Genomic DNA, 20,749 nt, shown 5'->3' on the forward strand with positions numbered 1-20,749 from the left:
GAATCATAGCTCATATCCTTGAATGTGGTGAAGTTGAACATTTGCTGTGTATTATACGAAACAAAGAAGGCACACTTAGCCAAGTCGGCTTCCCAGGCCAACATTCTACCAGGCCAGAGGCTTATAGTCTCCCTAAGATTAGGACTGGTTTCTATTACTAGTTGATAGTAATACAACATTTTCTTTTTTGAATTTTTGCACTTTATTCAGAAGCTCTAGGAAGTTCATTACCGCAAACTCAGATTCCATACAGAAAATAACCTCTAGGGAGTTGACATTTTTGATTATAGCAGTGATATTTAAAAAATATGTTTTTAATGGAAACGAGTATTAGTTCAAATTTTCTTTATGTGTCTGCATCAAGAGAACATATTACAAAAGAATGATTGCAGAAATTGATAAAAAATAGCACTGTTTTGTGTTAAATCATATTTAAAAAGTTGATAAAAACATCAAGACAATGCCATTTTTCTGAATTATATGGTTTTGTCTTTAAACATCTTACTTTTTATTTTCGTGTGCTTATGCAAGTATGTGTGCAGGACGGCATGTGAACATGTATGCACATACATGTGGAAGCCACATAATCAACATTGTGTGTCGTCCCTCAGAAATAATTCACTGTATTTTGAGACAAAATCTCTTACTGGGGATTGGGGTTCACTGAACTAAGCAAGGGTGCCTATCTGGTGAAATCCAGGGGTACTGCTGTCTCTGCCTTCCCAGTGCCATGATTATTAATGGGCAAGACCACACCGATTTTTACTTGGATTATGGAGCACCACATCCAGGTCCTAATGCTTGCCAGTAAGCAATGGACCTAAGAACTAACTAGCTCCACAGTGCTAAATAAGCTCCCATAAATTTCAGGGTTTTTTTCCATTCATTCATATCAGAGTTAATTTAGTTATTATCAATAATTATATAATACTTATTTTAAGTGAATACATCATATCAATGCTAAATGAAATATATTATTAATAATATATTACTGATAAAAACCAAAGTTACAGAGGAAGAAGATCCTTAGTGTCTGTAGATGATTAGTGGATACACAGAGGGAAACTCTTAGTGAAACAAATCTTATGGAAAAATAAAAATACCATCTATTTTGACATGATAGTTTTCCTAAAATAAGTAATGGTTCTCTGTATAGCCTTGGCTGTCCTATAACTCATTCTGTAGAGCAGGCTGGCTTCAGTCTCACAGAGATCTGCCTGTCTCTGCCTCCCGAGTGCTGGGATTATTGCTGCGCACCACCAGTTTTGCTAATTATGGAAAATTATTTACACATTAAAATTTTCTTTCTTCTTGTTTCCAATGAGGACATCGTCAAGTGGAAAAGATTAAATAATGCTCTGAATTGAAACTACACAAAGTGTTTACTTACTAGGCTGGAGTCTCTCTCTCTTTTTTTTTTTCTTTAGTTTATTACATATAATTGGCAAATAAGGTAGAGTGCCAAGAATGTAATTTGGCTTTCTGTTTTTTTTTTTTTATTTCTTATTTTTTTTTATTTTATTTTTCTTTTTAGTTACATTTTGTTAACTCTGTGTCCCAGCTGTATCCCGCTCCCTCATTCCTTCCCCAACCCCACACTCCCTCCCTGGTCTCCTCCCTGTCCCTTTCCAACTCCACTGATAGGGGAGGACCTCTTCCCTTTTCATTTGACCCTGTTTTATCAGGTATCCTCAGGGCTGGCTGCGTTGCAAAATATCAGTAGAACATATGTAGAAAGAAATGCAATTATTTTGGTTTATGAAGTCGAGAATTTTGAACTTTCAATACATATGCATTTGCAACTGCATTTTAGGTAATGTGCAGAAATCAATTCTCATCTTTGCCCCATTAATTTTACTCATTGTTAAAATTCCTTCATGCACACATGTACATTTTTCTGTATATTGATTTAAGAGTTAGATTGGTCATAAAGTCATTTAGCTTTTAAAGAAAATGAATATGTTTCATTGTGCTTTTGACGCTTAGATTTCTATCCCTATCTTACTAAATGATGTTGAAACAATTTTGATAGGACTTTCACTATTTAAACCATAATAGCCTGTTAGCTCATTATTATCTAAATGTTAAGTCCTGAATTATAGAGATATATTGTTCTGAAAATGACATGTTTCAACCAGCAGTGCAAGAACTATGAGGTAAAGTGGCATGAGTAACCAGAGCTTCAATTCGTGCTATAAAACTTGGTGAGCATAAATGATCTTCTGATAACGCTAAGGAAGGTAGGTCCGCTGACATGCTTTGCAGAGAATAAACGTACTAATCTAGAACAAACCTTACGTAAAACAGGTGGTAAGTGACAGAGGCAACGTGACTTGAGCCACCATTTGTCATAAATACTACACCCTTAATTGGAAAGCATCTGTCTTTTCATTTCCCTTAATGACAATCTCTACTTTCTATTGAATCTGTGCAAAATGTTTCCCCTAACAGGTGCAAAGTGTTTGCAATTTCAAAACCTTATTTAAATGAAGCTGAAAGCCAGATATGTTTCAATTAATGGGGCAATATCTTGTAAGAAGGAATCACACTGCCATTTGGCAAATATGTTGATCCTGTGCATTGGTGAACTTTAGTTACTGGAAAGTTAAAAAAAAAAGATGCAAAGGAAAGGCAAAGATTAATGGTGCTTTATGGAATTTCAGGTGATATGTTTGAATTCACAGAAACTATGGAGAAGAGTTTTACCTGAAAATATGGATAATGTGAAGCATTGGACACAGATATTTTTATACTATTGGATTTCATTAAAAAGAAAATTAGTAATATCCTTATCTGTTGCATATTATTCATTTGCACTAGTTGATTTATCTAAAGTTCATTTTTTTCTGCATAACTTAATTGTTGATGTTAAATATAAAGAAGTCTCCATGATATTGATTTTCATCAGTTCAGATAGCTATAGTCAAATTTGGTCCAAAATTACTAAGTGGGAAGTTTCCGAAATAAAGAAATAATTTTAAATTGTTTACTAATTTTCAGAACATGATGGAATCCAAAACTATTTTGTTTTTTCAAAATGTAAAGGTCAGTTTACACAGGGGATCCATGTTTTCCATGGGTCCATGCTTTCCATGGGTCTTGGATCAAATCTCATATAGTTAAAGCGGGTCCAGGATTATAGATCCATGAACTATTTGCCACATAGATTTATGTGTTGACATAATTCTTAGTATTTAAATAATATTTGAGATAATATCTTCAAAACATATATAAGGTCATATTCAGCTTATTTAAAACATAGAATCCTTAAATTGGGAATAATTATTGAATTTTTTACTTCAGCTTTTACTCCAACAGACTTCAGTAATAAATGTGTTCAGTTCTGACAGGATACTCTGGTAGTGAAAATGGTAGAAGTTCTTAATAATATGTGGTTCTGATTAAGCTTATAATTCCCAAGTTTGAAAGAACTGAGTATTGAAGAAAATATTTATCAGTTTATATTGGATGACAGTATGGCAAACTGTCAAAATATCATAGAAAAATGTAGATCAATTCTATGACAATTTCCATAGAGGAAGAATGCAACTGTTTTCAGAAATCTATTGTTTTTCAAGAAAGGGCAAAACAAAAGAAAATAGATTTATGAATTGAAACCCAAGGCTTCTAATTTGTTTAGATAAGTGGTAGAAAATATGTGTTTAGAATCAGCCAGATATTGTTTTGACAATTTTGTGTTTTGTGACCATGTAACAGCTACTTTACTTTAAATTCCATCTTATTCTTGGCATGAATATGGTTAATTTAATATCAGTATTTTTAATTACTTAGATACATAAAATAACACAGTAGACTGTAACATTATTTCCTTCTGAATGAATGTAACCTAATACTTGACAGAAAGAACATAACTGAAGAAAGATTCATTTTTTGTTTCTCACAGATTTAGCGATATTGTAGTCTATAAAAATAGGGACATTAACAGCAGTTTATGGTGGTCAGAACATATGGTAGAGATTCTTTTTTTCTGTAAGATATTTTTTATTTTTATATTTATTAATTACAATTTATTCACTTTGTATCCCACCTGTAGCTCCCTCCCTCTTTCTCTCCCAATCCTGCCCTTCCTCCTTCTTCTCCACCCATGCCCTTCCCCCAGTCCTGCCCTTCCTTCTGATCCAAATTCATCAGGTTTCATGAAGACTGGCTGCATTGTCTTCCTCTGTGGCCTGGTAAGGCTGCTCCCCCATCAGTGGGAGGTGATTAAAGAGCACGTCACTGAGTCCATGTCAGAGACAACCCCTGTTCCCATTACTAGGGAACCCATTTGGACACTGAGCTGCCATGGGCTACATCTATGGAGAGGTTCTAGGTTATCTCCATGCATGGTCCTTGGTTGGAGTATCAGTCTCAGAAACACCCCCTGTGTTCAGCTTTTTTGGTTCTGTTACTCTCCTTGTGGAGCTCCTGTACCCCCCCAGGTATGTTTTCTCCCCCTTCTTTCATAAGATTCCTTGCATTCTGTCCAAAGTTTGGCTATGAGTCTCAGCATCTGTTTTGATACCATGTGGGGTTGAATCTTTCAAAGGCCCTCCATGTTAGGCTCCTGTTCTGTTCCCTGTTTTCTCCCTCTTCTGATGTCCATCCCCTTTGCCTTTCTGAATGAGGATTAAGCATCTTACCCAGAGTCCTCCTTCTTGATTATCTCCTTTAGCTGTACAAATTTTAGTATGTTTATACTGTATTACATGTCTAATATTCACTTAAGAGTGAGTATATACCTTGTGTGTCTTTCTGCTTCTGGGATACCTCACTCAGGATGATCTTTTCTAGTTCCCATCATTTGCCTGCAAATTTCATGATTTCCTTCTTTCTGATTGCTGAGTAGTATTCCATTGTGTAAATGTACCACAATTTCTGTATCCATTTCTCAACTGAGGGACATCTGGGTTGTTTCCAGCTTCTGGCTATTACAAATAAAGCTGCTACAAACATGGTTGAGCAAATGTCCTTGTTGTATACTTGAGCATCTTTTGGATATAAGCCTAGGAGTAGTATAGCTGGATCTTGAGGAAGCACTACTCCTAATAGTCTGAGAAAGCACCAGATTGACTTCCAAAGTGGTTGTGCAAGTTTATGTGCCCACCCACAATGGAGGAGGGTTCCCCATTCTCCACATCCTCTTTAGCATGTGTTGTCACTTGAGTTTTTGATCTTAGCCATTCTGATGAGTATAAGGTGAAATATAAGGGTTGTTTTGATTTGCATTTCCCTGATGACTAAGAATGTTGAGCATTTCTTTAAGTGTTTCTCTGCCATTTGATATTCCTCTATTGAGAAATACTTGTTTAGCTTTGTACAACACCCTTCACAATAGCTACAAAGGACATAAAGTACCTTTGTGTGACCCTAACCAAACAAGTCAAAGACTTGTATGAAAAAAACTTTCAGGCTCTGAAGAGAGAAATAGAAGAAATCAGAAGATGGAAAGATCTCCCATGGTCATGGATTGACGGGATTATCGTAGTAAAATGGCCATCTTACCAAAAGCAATCTACAGATTCAATGCAATTCCCATCAAATTAACAACACAATTCTTTACAGACTTTGAAAGAAAAATTCTCAACTTCATATGGAATAACAAGAAACACAAAATCTCTAAAACAATCCTCTACAATAACAGATCTTCCAGAGGTATCCTTCCCTGATCTCAGGCTGTACTATAGAGCAACAATAGCAAGAAACTGCATGGTACTGGCATAAAAACAGAATGGTGGATCAATGGAATGGAATAGAAGAGCCTGAAAAAAAACCCACACACTTATGGACACCTGATTTTTTACAAAGATGCCAAAACCATACAATGGAAAAAAGACAGTATCTTCAAGAAATGATGCTGGTCTAACTGAATGTCTACATGTAGAAAAATGCAAATAGATTCATATTTACCATTCTGCACAAAGCTAAAGTCCAAATAGAACAAAGACCTCAATATGGACAATAGTATATCAAAATGGACACATAAACCTGTTAGAAGAAAAAGTGGGGAAAAGCCTTGAACTCATTGGCACAGGAGACAACTTCTTGAATATAACACCAATAGCACAGGCTCTAAGATCAACAATCAATAAATGGGACCTCTTGAAACTGAAAAGCTTCTGTAAAGCAAAGGACACTGTCGTTGCAACAAAACAACAGCCTACAGACTGGGAGAGGATCTTCACCAACCCTATATCTAACAGAGGGCTAATGTCTTGAATACATAAAGAACTAAAGAAGTTAAACAGCAGCAAATCAAGTAATCTAATTAAAAAATGGAATACAGAGCTAAACAGAGATCCTTTTCATGGTAGCAAGAGAAGAAGAAAAGAGAGGGTATAATCAGTAAAAGTACTATCTTTCTCCTAGTGTGCCTATCAAACCATATATCCTAAGGACCCAGCCTTCAAATTAGTGTCACATGCTGAGGACCAACTGTGAAAAACAAAAGCCCGTGGGGAAATATCAAATTAACATGATCATAGTGGAAGCTAATAATTTATATCAGCTTTCTTTTCTTTCTTTTAGTTTTTTCTTTAGATATATGTAAAGCATTCAAGGCACAAGGGCACTTGGAATTTGAGGAATCACAAAACTTAAAAATGGAGTTTTGGTATATAAATCCTCTGGGACACTTCTCTAAGAACTACATGTGAAAATTATATTTTGAAAACAGCCAATTTGTGACAAGGTTCTAATTTCCTTGACTATTTTACTAATTGGCCTAGTTAAATATTTTAATATCCTGCATGAAGATTTTCAATATTTTTAATTTATCTTAATAGCCATGTACAAATATTTATGAAAGTTTAGCCCAGAAAGTGAAGGTTAATATCTGTTCTTTAGAGGGTTCACACAAAATTACCTCATCATAAGCAATCTCATTTTGCAAGAGACAAATCTATCTTTAAAAATTCTCTCCAGTAAATCTAAATATAAGCAAGGTCATTTTTCATTAAAGCATGGAGGACCCTCTACTATTTACTTTTGTAGAAACAAATACAATCAAAATGATTTAGATGAGAGTTAGTAATACGATGTACAGCTTAAAAAGCTGTTTCAGTCATTTAGAGTAAGTCAGTTTTATAAGAGAGATGTTGGCTTCAGAAGTGCCCCGGTGGTAACAGCATCCTCCGAGAGGGGGGTCATCACACCCCCTTTCCAAATCTACTTCCTCTCATCTGCTTCCCTGCATTCTCCAGATGATTGTCCTCAAATTCCACCTTCCCTCACCTCAACAAGGAACAGCTCTTACCTCACAGGCTGGTGTGTTCTTCAAAGTTATTTGGAAAACCTCCACTAATCTCTGTACTTTACATCTTGACAATCAATTGGATAGTAGTAATGGCTCATGGTTGATGGGTTCTCAGCATGAGCCCAGTATTAGTGAAGCCCATGCACAGTCTCCCTTAATCTGCACCACAACACATACTCCATAGTAACCCTAAATACTTCATTTTAAATATAATCCCGAGAGGTTAAATAATGTGTCTAGTAAGTGTCATTGTTGGAATTTACTCAAATCTCACAGCTATGCTAGAATACTCTAGTTCATGGCTCAAAACTTAACCAACATTTGTTTAACTATTGCCAATGATAATCAATATAGACGTGGTTACCATTTTATTTTATTTTAAATAACACAATATACATTAAAAAATAACTTAACCAAAATATATCAAACCTCACAGACACATGAACGTGTGCAAGGTTTAAATTTACCTGGAAGTAGTTTGCTGTGACATGATTCTGAGAAATAGGGAAGAACTCCGGTCCATAAGATAAAGGAACAAGGTTAATTAAGGTGAGTCATGCTTTCATGTCATTCTTTGAGGAAAAGTTTTTCCGGCAGGCAAGCTATTGAGAAACTCTGGAGAGCTAATCCACAAGACTCATAACACTGAGCACATGAAATGCATTTCCCTGTGGGCAAGGAGAGGAGGAACTGTTGCCTGTGCCATGTGTTTCTCTGAACACTGAGGACTACAATTGTGTTTTGATGTTAATCCAACAACTGATGTTTCTTGTTGTGAAGCTCTTTATGAAAATGTGCGTGACAGTGTAAATCTTTCTAAATTGGACTGAACGCTATTTAAAAGGCTGGCGTTTTAAAATACCGTTACAAAGCCTCTGAACAAGATGATTCCACAATAAAGCCCCTCCCTGCGTGACCTATTTGGTATGAAAGATGAATATGAAGCTATGTTAAAATCAAATCTGCACATCTGCTGCATTGTGTGTGAGCACTTTACATGTTTAGAAACAATTACCTCTAACGCTTTGATGTCCTCATAAGCAAACTGCACAGTTGGAACTCCAAGATGGTTGATGAAATAATCAGCATCACCTTGTATCTGTACAGAGCTGACATTGGTTCCTGGGCACTGAGCTCTTCTTAAACAGTTGACCTTAGTTTTCTGAAAAACATGATTTCAATTTTGTTAACATAGACTCATGGTGCCCAAATAAGTTGTAAGTCAGTGTCACTCAAAATGTAGTTCAAGGACCAGAGAACCAATCTATGTCAGTGAAATACAAGTTTAAAATGCACAATAATAGGCTTCATCATGTAATAATGTCCTGAATCAGGGTACTCTGGACTTCACAGACACATGAACAATGTGTCTAATTAGAGAGGTCTAATGGGACCATTTGGAGGTAGAGGGAGGAATCTGTTTTCCATTTCTTGTGTATGATTCCAATGCTCATAGTAATATGGTTAGCATCAAGGCAAATGAAGGTGACTCTTATCCCTAGGCACTAGGCAGATGCACACACACACACACACACACACACACACACACACACACACACACACATGTTATTAAAGCACTGTTGAAATTTGAAATCACTGCTAGCGTTCATAATAATTTTTAACTTTATATTGTCAACCCCTTGACATTCATCTTTCATGTAAAGAAGCAAACGTGTTGTGGATTGAGACATTTGACTCCTTAATTAGCAGCTATTGTACTCTTGCTCTCTTGCAGCCTGAAATACTTTAAGCAAAATGTCTATAAGTCAAATTGCCAGCTGGATTAGCCTAGGCCAGCAGCAGTCATGTTGAAAACTCCAACATGCCTCCAGACAACTATGCAAAAGGTGAAAGCTGATTGTCCAGGCACTCCAAAGCACAGCCTCACCTAGTGCTGTTACAGACCTTCTATGACAAACTTTCAAGCACAAGCTTCAAAGAATCATTTCCACCTTTACCACAGATGGTGCAAGGATGACTTTGACTGGTACTGAAACAAGAGTCAGTGATTGTTTCAAACTACTAACCTTAGTGACTATGATTGATGTTATGTGATGATGCTGTAACTGGCCCAGGCTAGTACTTATGATTGATCCAAACGCTCCCCATTACTATCAGGATACTGATCTGGAAGACATTCTCCTGAGCTGTGTCTCTCCTAAGTTACTTAGGCCCATTAGTTTTCTCCAGTAGTCTTGTCTTGACTATTTTTAGTAATATGAGCTAAGATGAGATCATGAGGAAAATATGGATCAGAAATAGCAAGGACTAATAGGAAAGGTGGTGATAGACTATACAGTGGCTGCTGGTAATGTGAAATGGCATTTGTTTCAGCTTGCCAGGAAGATGCAGTAATGCTGACCACAGACCTGATCCCAGGGGCTCACATACTGCCTGGCACTCTGTGGATCTGGTACACTGTGCAAGGCTCCAGAATATCTCAGCTTCTATACAGTACCATATTTCCAAGCATCAGGCTCCAGCTTCAAACTCAGAACATCAGCAAACTATTGTTTGACTACTGAATATCCAGTTAGAGACACCAGCATTCTATCTCCAGCAATCCCTGTGCCTGAATGGCACTGACTGCACCCTTTTCCCAGTGTTTAAGAGCCTACCATTTCCTACCCCAGAGGATATGCCCCTCAGCCCTGACTATTTGACAGTGCTCAGGAAACCTAGGTTTCCTTCTTTAGCACCTTATAGTCTTTTATATGTTCTCTTCCACTTCTTTCTGTTATTTCAGCTTTCTTTATTTTTCTCTTCCTTCCCACCCATGCCACTATGAATGTGTTCCAATAGCTAGTTTCTTCTTACAGCAGCTAAAGGGAAAGCTTGGGTTATCTGTCGCTCGTGACATTGTATCTGACATCTGTTTAGAATATTATTCTTTCAAAGAATAGTTCAGTGTAGAGGGTAGTAGCTAGCTGCTGTGAGATAGATCCTATTGGCTATACCTGAGCTACCTCATCATCTAAAAACAAGGAACATACACCTGTAAGGGAGCCTAAATTTAACCTTCCACAGCTCAATGGTGAGTAGCAACCCTGGGAAGAGGTGGTGGAGAACAGATGGCTAGACACTGACAAACTAAAAGAACAATGTGCAGGAAGCTCAGTTACCTACCGTAACAGCAGAAAAGCACCTAAGTAGACCTTCTGAGGTAGGAATGCAGCATAACACCCGAACTTAATAACAGTTAAACTAAGGTCAGCAGGTAACTCAACCTAAGGAAATATCGACTCATTATTCAGTGCGGTAGAGCCCAAGGCTTGGAAAATCTGGAAAGGGCCAAGGCAAGCCCTCCGTCTGTAGAGATCTTATTTCCCAGACTCCCAGGACATTTGGGGGACATCCATTAGCTAGGTCATTAGACAGTGCCAGATGCATCATCATCTGTAGACTATCAGGGGGTGAAAGAACCCGCCTAGCTCTCAGAAGGCCAAACTAAGCACGTCCTATTACCCAACAAAAGAGAACCTACTAAACTGAAGACAGCTGTGGTAGACCTCAGACACAACTGCAATCTAGGATCAACAGCAGCATGAGCCACAAGAGGACAGGAGCTGACAGGGAACCTGATCCTACACATACTCTACAGTCTTCACATTTCAAGACCCTTGGACATTGCTCCAATATTTCTGTCTTTTTTGTTCCTTTCTCCTCTTTCTTCTCCTTATAGGTCTGCTGTGTCCTTTTTACTCTAATTTTAGCAGTATTTTTACTTTATCATGTTTTTAAAAATATATTTACCTTCATACTTTTACTGAATTTTGTTTACTTACATTTTCAGTATTAGATCACCTTAATTTAATTTTCTTACTATTATTTTTATTTAATTTCAAAATTTTCAATATTCATTATATATATATATATATATATATATATATATATATATATATATATATTAGCATGCATCAATTTTTTTCCTAAAATTTCTCGGTCAACCTCCAGTTGATATACATACTCATGAGTGAGAATGAGAGACATTGAAAGCGTCTGTGACAAACTCTCTCTGCTCCCTCCCTCCTCCAAAAAGAGAAAGAAGAAACAGTACAGACATGAAAATGTTGTAGACTGTCCTTAAAAATTGTTATAAAGATGCTGAAGTGCAGCTCTTCACAGCTGATGTCTTCTGGTGTGTGTGGGGTGGAGACTAAATTTTCTTTAAGGGGACAGTCACTAGAAACTTTGACTTTGTGCCAATATATATGGGCAAGACAAACTGGATTAAGTGGAGTTTTTATTTGTTTGTTTGTTTGGTTGGTTGGTTGCTTTGGTTTGTTTATCTTTTTGTTTGTTGTTTTTGCTTTTTGCTTGGGTGGGGAGGTAGAGCTCAAGGGTGAGGCAAGGACAGGAGGGTAGACCTGAGAGAAGCAGAAAGGGACATTGACTTGGGTGCATTGTATAAATTTCCCTAAGAATAATAAATAAGGATATTATGTTTGGGGAAAAAGCAAAAGAAGGTGACATAACTTGTGCCAACGTCAGTGACTCCTCAATTGTGAGTTCAACAGGGTAAAATGATTGGTGAAGATTTCAACAGTGCAATAGTAAAAAAAACAATCAAACACCTCAAAGAGGATAAAACAAGGAAATGAATTCAAGGCAGGCTGTGGATAAAACAGGAAAATCTCAGAAAGGTGGGTGAATAAAGGAGCAATAGACCCAAATAATTCAACAGCATGGAAGAACATTTTTGGAAATAAAAAAATATTCAGCATCTGTTTTGATATATTGCTAGGTAGAATCTTTCAGGTGCCCTCTGTGGAAGGCTCCTGTCCTGTTACTTGTTTACTCCTACCTCCAATGTCCATCCCATTTGTCTTTCTAAGTGAGGATTGATCATCTTACCCCGGGTCCTCGTTCTTGTTTGTCTTTCTTAGGTGTACAAATTTTAGCATGTTTATCTTATCTTATAGGTCTATATAAATGAGCATATACCATGTGTGTCTTTCTGTTTCTGGGATACCTCACTCAGGATGATCTTTTCTAGATCCTACCATTTGGCTACAAATTTCATGATTTCCTTGTTTTTAATTGCTGAGTAGTATTCCATTGTGTAAAAGTACAGATGCCCTCCCTCCCCCTTCTTCATGCATGTCTCTCCCCAAGTCCACTGATAGGGGAGGTCCTCCTCTCTTTCCTTCTGATCTTAGTCTATCAGATCACATCAGGAGTGGCTGCATTGTCATCTTCTGTGGCCTGGTAAGGCTGCTCCCCCCTCAGGGGGCGGTGATCAAAAGAGCAGGGCAATCAGATTATGTCAGAGGCAGTCCGTCTTCCCATCACTATGGAACTCACTTGGACACTGAACTGTCATGGGATACATCTGTGCAGGGGTTTTAGGTTATCTCCATGCCTGGTACTTGGTTGGAGTATGAGTGTCTGGGAAGACCCCTGTGTTCAAATTTTCTGGTTCTGTTGCTCTCCTTGTGGAGTTCCTGTCCTCTCCAGATCTTACTATATCCCACTTCTTTCAAAAGATTCCATGCACTCTGCCCAATAGTTGGCCATAAGTCAAACTGGGACCGGGAGGGGAGGAGGGAGGAGCTTATGTGGGGATAAAAAGTGAATAAAGTGTAATTAATAAAATAAAATTAAATTTAAAAAAAGGAGTAAGAATAGATTTAGATAAGGTTTTTAGACTGTAAAATAGTGAATCTGCTGACTTTATGACAAATACTAAACTAAATTCTTTCCAAGCTTCACCATAATTAATCCATATGAACTTCCCTTGCTTGTTTGTTTAACTAGCTGATGTTTTTTTTTTTTAATTATGACAAACATGAAAAATATTTTTAGAGTAATGATGGGGAATATATAAATGTATGTATTAAATAAAGTCTCTAATTACAAAAAAAAAAAAAAGTACAGATGCTGAGACTCATAATCAAACCTTGGGCAAAGTGCAGGGAATCATATGGAAGAAGGGGGAGTTAGTATGACCTGCAGAGGACAGGAGCTCCACAAGGACCAAATATATCTGGACACAGGGGTCTTTAATAAGACTGTTTCTCCAACAAAGGACCATGAACATATATAATATAGAACCCCTGCCCAGATGTAATCCATCACAACTCAGTATCCAAATGGGTTCCCTAGTTAGGGTTACAGGAACTGTCTCTGACATGAATTCAATGGCTGACTCTTTGACCTCCCCCTCCACCTTGAGGGAGAACAGCCTTGGTAGGCAACAGAGGAGGACACTGTAGCTAGTCCTGAAGAGACCTGATAAGCTAGGATCAGATGGAAGGGGACTTAGAGAGGGGCAGGAAAGAGATGAAAGAAGGAAGGTGGGATTGTGAGGGAATGAGGGAGGGGGCTACAGCTAGGATACAAAGTAAATAAACTGTAATTAATATAAAAATTTAATTAAAAAATAATTCAACGAATCAAATAGATATCATATTGGAATGTATCATAGTATCACCAATTACCCTTGCCCGAACAGGAAAAAAAAAAAAAAGGTCAAAACTGTAGAAACAATTGAGAACCTAAAACATTCAAACATTAACAAAGAAAACAATGGAGAATGGCTACTACTCTATCCCAGCAGAGAGCTTTCCTAGTGTGGGTGAAGTCTTATATATGGTCCCCAATAGCACATAACCCATGGATGGTGGCAGAGGCCTGTAATCCCAGCACTTAGGTGGTGGAGGGCAGATGATCAGAAGTCAAGACTATCCTAGGCTATGTAGGGAGTTTGAGGTCCGTCTAGTCAGTATAGGTACCTGCTCAAAAAATAAATAAATAAAACTTAATTAATTATGAAATAAACATAAATAAAAAGCCAATATCTAACCAATGTATCTATAATTAAGATAACAAGAATTCATCAAATAATATCAGAACTTAGGTAAAAACTAAAGGCATACAGAAGCAACTCCATGAAATAATTACATGAAATTTCTCAAATACAGAGAAAGGAAAGGATATCTAGATACAACACACATTTAGAATCATATTTAGACATGATCAACTTTCCTTGAAATATTGCCCACAAATATCAAAAATACAAAGCAAACACCATTAAAACTGTAAAGAAAAAACAAACAAACCACCAACCAACCTGCAAAGGTAAGTATGTCAGAGTAATATAGATACCTTATCACGTAACCGTCAAAGCCAAGAGAGTCTGAATGACATATTTCAAGTCCTGTGAGTAAGTAAATATGTGCCAACCCAGACTGCTATTTCCAGGTGAGTCGCCTCCTAAACTTGACAGAAAAGCTACTCCAGGGCAAACAAACCTAAGGCAGTTCTTTACTTCCAAGATAGCAGTTCAGGAGAAAAAATGACAGTCCCAATTGTGAGAACACAGGAAAGAGGACAATTCCTGAGAGTAACAGATGAGCAAGAGCTGGCAAGAAGTCCATCAAGTCCCAATATAAATAGTGGAGAAAGAAAAGCAATAATCCAACCAACACAACAATTTTGATGTTAGAACACAACATCAAAATTTAGGGATTATTAAGCATCTCTTAACAATTACCTTGACTGTAAACAACCTAAATGTGCCAATAAACAACCAAACATCTGTTGTCTAAAAGAAGAGGTCTTCAGTAGTGAAGACCTCCAGAGAATGATAGTTAAATGATACAAAGTAATACATTAAAAAAAGAAGAAGCTAAAAGTTAGCTGGCCATTAGCTACTCTGATACAAGAAAGATAAAATTTGTAACAAATAAAACGGCTACATACTTCTAGAGTAAAAAAATTAATCAAGAAGCTCCAACAAGGCCAGGGAGACAGCTCAGCAAGGGAACTTACTGTCAAGATTCTATACTACATTGGGGAAGGAGAGTAATAACTCTGCAAGGGGTGCTCTGAATTCCATGCATGAGTCATGGCATGTGCACACCCACACACATAAACACATGTACACACACAAATAGAAAACTAAAGGTAAACACTTTTTCAGAAGAAGATCTAACAATTTTTCATAGGTATGTACTGTAGGTTATGTTTCTAATGTCATAAACAAATACGAATAATATGAAAGGCCAGATACTTCCTATTACAATAAATATGCACAAGCATGTCCTCTCACATCTTTAAATAGTTCATTCAAAGTAAAAATCAACAACAAAATCAAAAGTGTTAAATTATACCATAGACTAAATGGCTCTAATAAACTTCTATGGATAATTTCACCCACAAGTCTTCTAATATAAGATCTCAGATGCCCAAAGGAAAATTCTCAAAAATAGAACACAGTCTGGCCACAAAGCAAGTTTTAACAGACTAAGGTTTTAGAAAATCAGAGATGACAAAGGGAGATCTTTGATCAGATTCCAGTGAAATTCTGGGCTCATTTACTTTGAAAACTTATATTCAAAGGTACTGGACTATCTGGAAGAAACAGATTTATTCAAACACAGATACGATTTACCTAAGTTATATCAGTAAGATACAACCATCAACAAAATCCATATGAAGGAATGAGACTGAAGTAGAAACAGTTCCTGCCCCCAGACACACAGACAAAGGCCAAAGACTAGATAGCTTTTTTAAAAAGACCTAATACCAATAGTCCTCAAATCGTTCTACACAGTGGAAAGAGAAAACAAACTGCCAGCCTCATTTTAAGAAGCTGTCATTGCCCTAAAACCAAAACCTGATAAAAACACAAACACAAATGACAACAAAACAAAAGAAAAACATCACAAATGACTACACTGTTTTCACCTGAATTGCAGGACTAGTTTAACATGTATAAATCAGTAAATGTAAAACAACAGATAAGTGGGTTTAAGGACATAAACCACATGATGATGCAAAAAAAAAAAAAGGCCTTTGACACAATTCAGTATCTGGGCCTCAAGAAATGCAGTTGTAATCAGGATAATCCTCAGTAAAAGCAAGACTCTGGCTGGGCAACCTAGTATACTCCTTTGACATGATGCAACTTTAAAAATTCTTTTAATGCATTCAATTAAAAAATGGTAACGCTGCAGTTCAGTGTCCAAGTGGGTTACATAGTAATGGGAAGAGGGACTGTCTCTGACATAATCTGATTGGCCTGCTCTTTGATCACCTCCCCCTGAGGGGGGAGCAGCCTTACCAGGCCACAGAACATGACAATGCAGCCACTTCTGATGAGAACTGATTGTCTAAGATCAGAAAGAAGGAGAGAAAGACCTCCCCTATCAGTGGACTTGGGGAGGGGCATGCATGCAGAAAGGGAGGAAGGGTAGGATCTGGAGGGGAGGAGGGAGGGGCTTATGGGGGGATACAAAATTAATAAAGTGTAATTAATAATTTCCCATAGTGAGGGGAACAAGGACTATTTCTAACAGGAACTCAATGACTGGCTCTTTGACCTCCCCAACCCCCAGGGAGGAGCAGTCCTGTTAGGCCATGGAGGAGGGCTTTGCAGCCAGTCCTGAAGATACCTGATAAAACAGGATCAGATGAATGGGGAGGAGATCCCCCCTATCAGTGGACTTGGAAAGGGGCACAGTGGAGATGAGGGAGGGAGGGTGGAATTGGGAGGGAATGAGGAAGCAGGACACACTGGGATACAGAGTTAATAAAATGTAAATGATAAGAAAAAAAAATAAAAATAAATAAATGCTGTCAAAAAAAAACTGGTAACACTGGGTGTGTTAGCACACCTTTAATCCTAACTCTCATCTTGGGTAACAGTGAATTATTCCAGGATTTCAACTGTAGTTTCAAACACATGTGTCACTACTAATCCGATTTTCTCAGGAGTAAACAGAAAAGTCTTTGGAACAAAAATAAAATCTATTCAAATGGAAAGCCAGCATGTGTGTTTGTAAGTACAGCAGTGTTAAGTTTATAAGTACAGCTTAAGTTCATGTACAAATGTCTTGGCTGATGAAGCTCTTTTGAATGAAAAAAGCAAGCGTGTTGTGAGGGTTGTACCACACACTGTCTTCAGTAACCACAACTTTCTCTTTCGTGCTCTTATTCCTGATTGCATTCTTGATACCATTAGCCCCTGAAGGTTTTATATCATCCTGGAACAGCTGAAGTATGATGTTAAATATTTTCAAATTCATACTTCTTTTTTTTTCTTTTTTAATTTATTTTTATACTAATCACAGGTTATTTACTTTGTATCCCAGCTGTAGCCCCCTTCGTCCTTCCCTCCCAATCCTACCCTCTCTCCTTCATCTTCTCCCTGCCCTATCCAAGTCCACTAATAAGGGAGGACCTCCGCCCCCTCCATCTGACCCTAGCTTATCAAGTCTCTTCAGGACTGGCTGCAATGTCTTCTTCTGTGGCCTAGCAAGGCTGCTCCTCCCTTGGTGGGGGTGGTGTCGAAGAGCTCGTCGTTGAGTTCATGCTTGGAATAATCCCTGTTCCCCTTATTAGAGAACCCGCTTGGTTACTGAGCTACCATGGGCTATATCCAAGCAGGGGTTCTAGGTTAGATCCATACATGGTCCTTGGATGGAGAAACAGTCTCATGAAAGACCCCTGTGCCCAGATATATTTGGTCCTTGTGGCACTCTTATACTTCCCAGGTTTTACTAATTCCCCCTTCTTTCATATTCATACTTCTAAAGTAAGAAAAGTGACAGGTCATGTCATACATATCAGCTACTTAATTTGATGCTAAAACTTCTGAATATTTCTTAGTGATCCAAATATTAATTTTTTTCTGGAAATAATTTGTTTACCCCAAATGGATTATTTTTCCTAGTTGAACCTTTGTGCCACAGAGAAGAGATGTTTAGCTGTGGCTGACAACTGGTCCTCACACTCAGCCTGATTGAGCCCCTCAATGTTGCTGAATTGTGGCAGGTATTTTGAAATGTGTGAAGCCTGGGTTATTGTACTAGTGCTTGCTGTTCATTTCTCCTAAATGCCTAATTAATGAAATTGTGCCACTACTTAAGCAATTTGCAATCCTATCAGTAGCACTATCTATGTTTTTTCAAGACATCACTCATGAAAAAACAATTATGATTTAATTTCATTTTGCATATTTTACTCTCAAGGTCCCCCCTAAGTCTCAGATGTACTCTTTAGATAGAAAGTGTTTCTCTCAAAAAACTAAACTATATGGATCAGAAATTGACAATTCTAAAGTAAACATTATAGGGCTATTAAAGAAACAATATTTAAAATTTTTTCATTATTATTATTATTTATTACAATTTATTCACTTTGCATCCTGGCTGTAGCCCTGTCCCTTGTCTCCTCTCAGTCCCACCTTCCCTCCCTCTTCTCTCTCCTATGCCCCTCCCCTAGTCCATTGATAGGGGAGGTCCTCCTCCCCTACTATCTGACCTTAGCCTATAGGGTCTCAACAGGGCTGGCTGCATGGTCTTCCTGACACAATGTACTACTCATCACTTTAAAGTCTAGTCCATGACTGGAGATTTAGTTTAGTAGTGTTACAATAATGACCTCATGCCAAGCTCAACAGACAGGAGCAACAAAAGAAAAAAAAAGAAGGAAAGAAAGAAAGGAAGGAAGGAAGAAAGAAAGGAAGGAAGGAAGATAGAAGGAAGGCAGTCAGGCAGGCAGGCATTCAGAAACTAAGGCAAATTCATAGATTTGCAGCTAAGTCATATTTCTGCTAAGTTTATCTGGTTTTCTAAGCAGTATTTTAGTGTACTATAGCTGATCCATACCAAATAATAGATTGGAATAGACTCAACCTCACAGGCACTAATATCTGAGAGCAGAGTAAAAAAAAAAAGTTATTTTTTTTTATTTCATTTTACTAGAAGTTAAGCACCATGGGAGAAGAAAGGTTGCTAACAAATTTGTGCAGGTCAATTAACTTTTTAAATTTATTTACAAGGCTGAGTAAATTCTTATTAAGTATTTTATCTAAGGGGTTCAAAATGATCTCGATTTAATGTTTTATAGCAAGCATCTTCATTCCAGCTCATAAAATAAGCAAGTTCAGGCAACAACCGTGTCTGTCACTTGTTTAATTTCTCCGTGCAAGTCTGCTGAAGTCCTGAAATGACATTACCATCCAAATACTCAAGAGCCACAGAACAAGAACCTCAGTAAATGAGCATATGTGAAACATATACAAATTAATTCAGCATTTATATTAATTGAGAAGTGGTGCTAAGTCACACTGAAAAGTGTGTTTAAAGATTTTTAAATTTATATTTATATATTCTTCCTTCACACATGCATATATTTTATTACACCTCATTCCTGTTTTCCAACTTTTCCTCCCACATCTGCCACTCAACTTCCTGTCCTCTTGATATCGAGATTGACATACATTTGTGTGTGTGTTTGTACATACATATGTGTATATGCACACACACACATATATATATATTTTGTATATATATAAAGAGAGGGAAAGAGAAGAGGAGGGCACCAGTGGACCAAAACCATGACAGCTTCTGAAAGGTTTCCATCTCAGGTGTAGTTTGCATTCTTGTTTTATCCTCTAAAACCACAAGGTGAGGAATGCCACAGGGCTTACAGAAAGTGCTTGGCAGTCAGCAGGCTGTTAAGGCCAGAGACCCATTGTTTCAGTAATTTTTCTAGGTTATTCTTTTCTATGAAGCAAGTGAAGTCACATTTGGCAAGTGGTCAGTACAGGCATTGCTTTAACTACATCCCTAAATAGGTCAATAAATCAGGATCTGGTAATTGATCTGTCTACCTTATTCGACTTCGGCATCATATACTGAAACCTTCTAACACAGATCCGGTGACTCACACCTGTACCTGCAGCACAGGAACGGGTGAAGCACGAGGACCAGCGTCACTGGGAAGCTGTTCCGAGGCACAGGGTGAGTTCTAAGACAACCTGCGTTACTGCGTAAAATCAAAAACAAATTTTAAATGCTTTTAAGGGACATATTTTTGTTTAACAGCTCAGGCGTTTTATTTCTCTGACATTCTGCTTTCCCTGCATTTGCTGGTCAAAGGAAATCTAACTTGACTGCTTGCATAAGCAAAGTACATTTAAAAGAAAAAGAATTACACTCTGTACATTAAATTCAAACTTTATTTTTTTATTTCGGCCTTATCTTCTAACCTCAGTTGGGTCGAATGAATCCATCCCGCTGGCTTACCTGGGGTTGTAGCATGGTGATTTTCCCACTGCAATCATCTTGCTCACCGTAGTGTACATAATTTCTCACTGCAAACGCTATGTCTGTGTTACCCATTATAGACTCTCTGGACCAACCTCCTTAGGTTACTGGAAGCCTGAATAAATGGCCCATTGCCAAGTCTACCTGTGAGGGTCATGTTAGATGCAATTATTATGTGAGGCAAGCAAGCCCTCACCCAGTCGAAGGAAGCTCTGAAGGGAGTGAGGAGGCTGGCTCTCCCAATAGGCAGAGGCGACCCTTGCCTGCGCACTGTTGTGTATGTTCACTATGTCAGTCTTGACAGCAGCAATGGCACAGCAGAAACTGGGCAGATGAAAGAAGGGAAATTGTCTTCCAGTGGGCCTGGGTGCTGAAAAGCAACCCAAGTTCAGCAAAAGGTCACTCAGGCTGAGGGTTGGTCACACTTTGGTTGTCC

The 20,749-nt window shown here is 37.8% G+C and overlaps 1 protein-coding gene across 1 annotated transcript in view; it reads right to left on the minus strand.

Moving 5' to 3' along the window:
- Naaladl2 (N-acetylated alpha-linked acidic dipeptidase like 2) overlaps nt 1-20,749 on the minus strand; it is a 977,666-nt gene that overhangs the window by 209,842 nt on the left and 747,075 nt on the right. Inside the window, exon 10 of the mRNA XM_055626106.1 lies at nt 8,271-8,417. Within this exon, the coding sequence (XP_055482081.1) occupies nt 8,271-8,417 (147 nt within the window). The remainder of the gene's footprint in view (nt 1-8,270; nt 8,418-20,749) is intronic.

The sequence above is a fragment of the Psammomys obesus genome, unplaced genomic scaffold, assembly GCF_907164565.1.
Source record: "Psammomys obesus unplaced genomic scaffold, mPsaObe1.curated_primary_1811, whole genome shotgun sequence".
In the NCBI taxonomy this organism is placed as follows: Eukaryota; Metazoa; Chordata; class Mammalia; order Rodentia; family Muridae; genus Psammomys; species Psammomys obesus.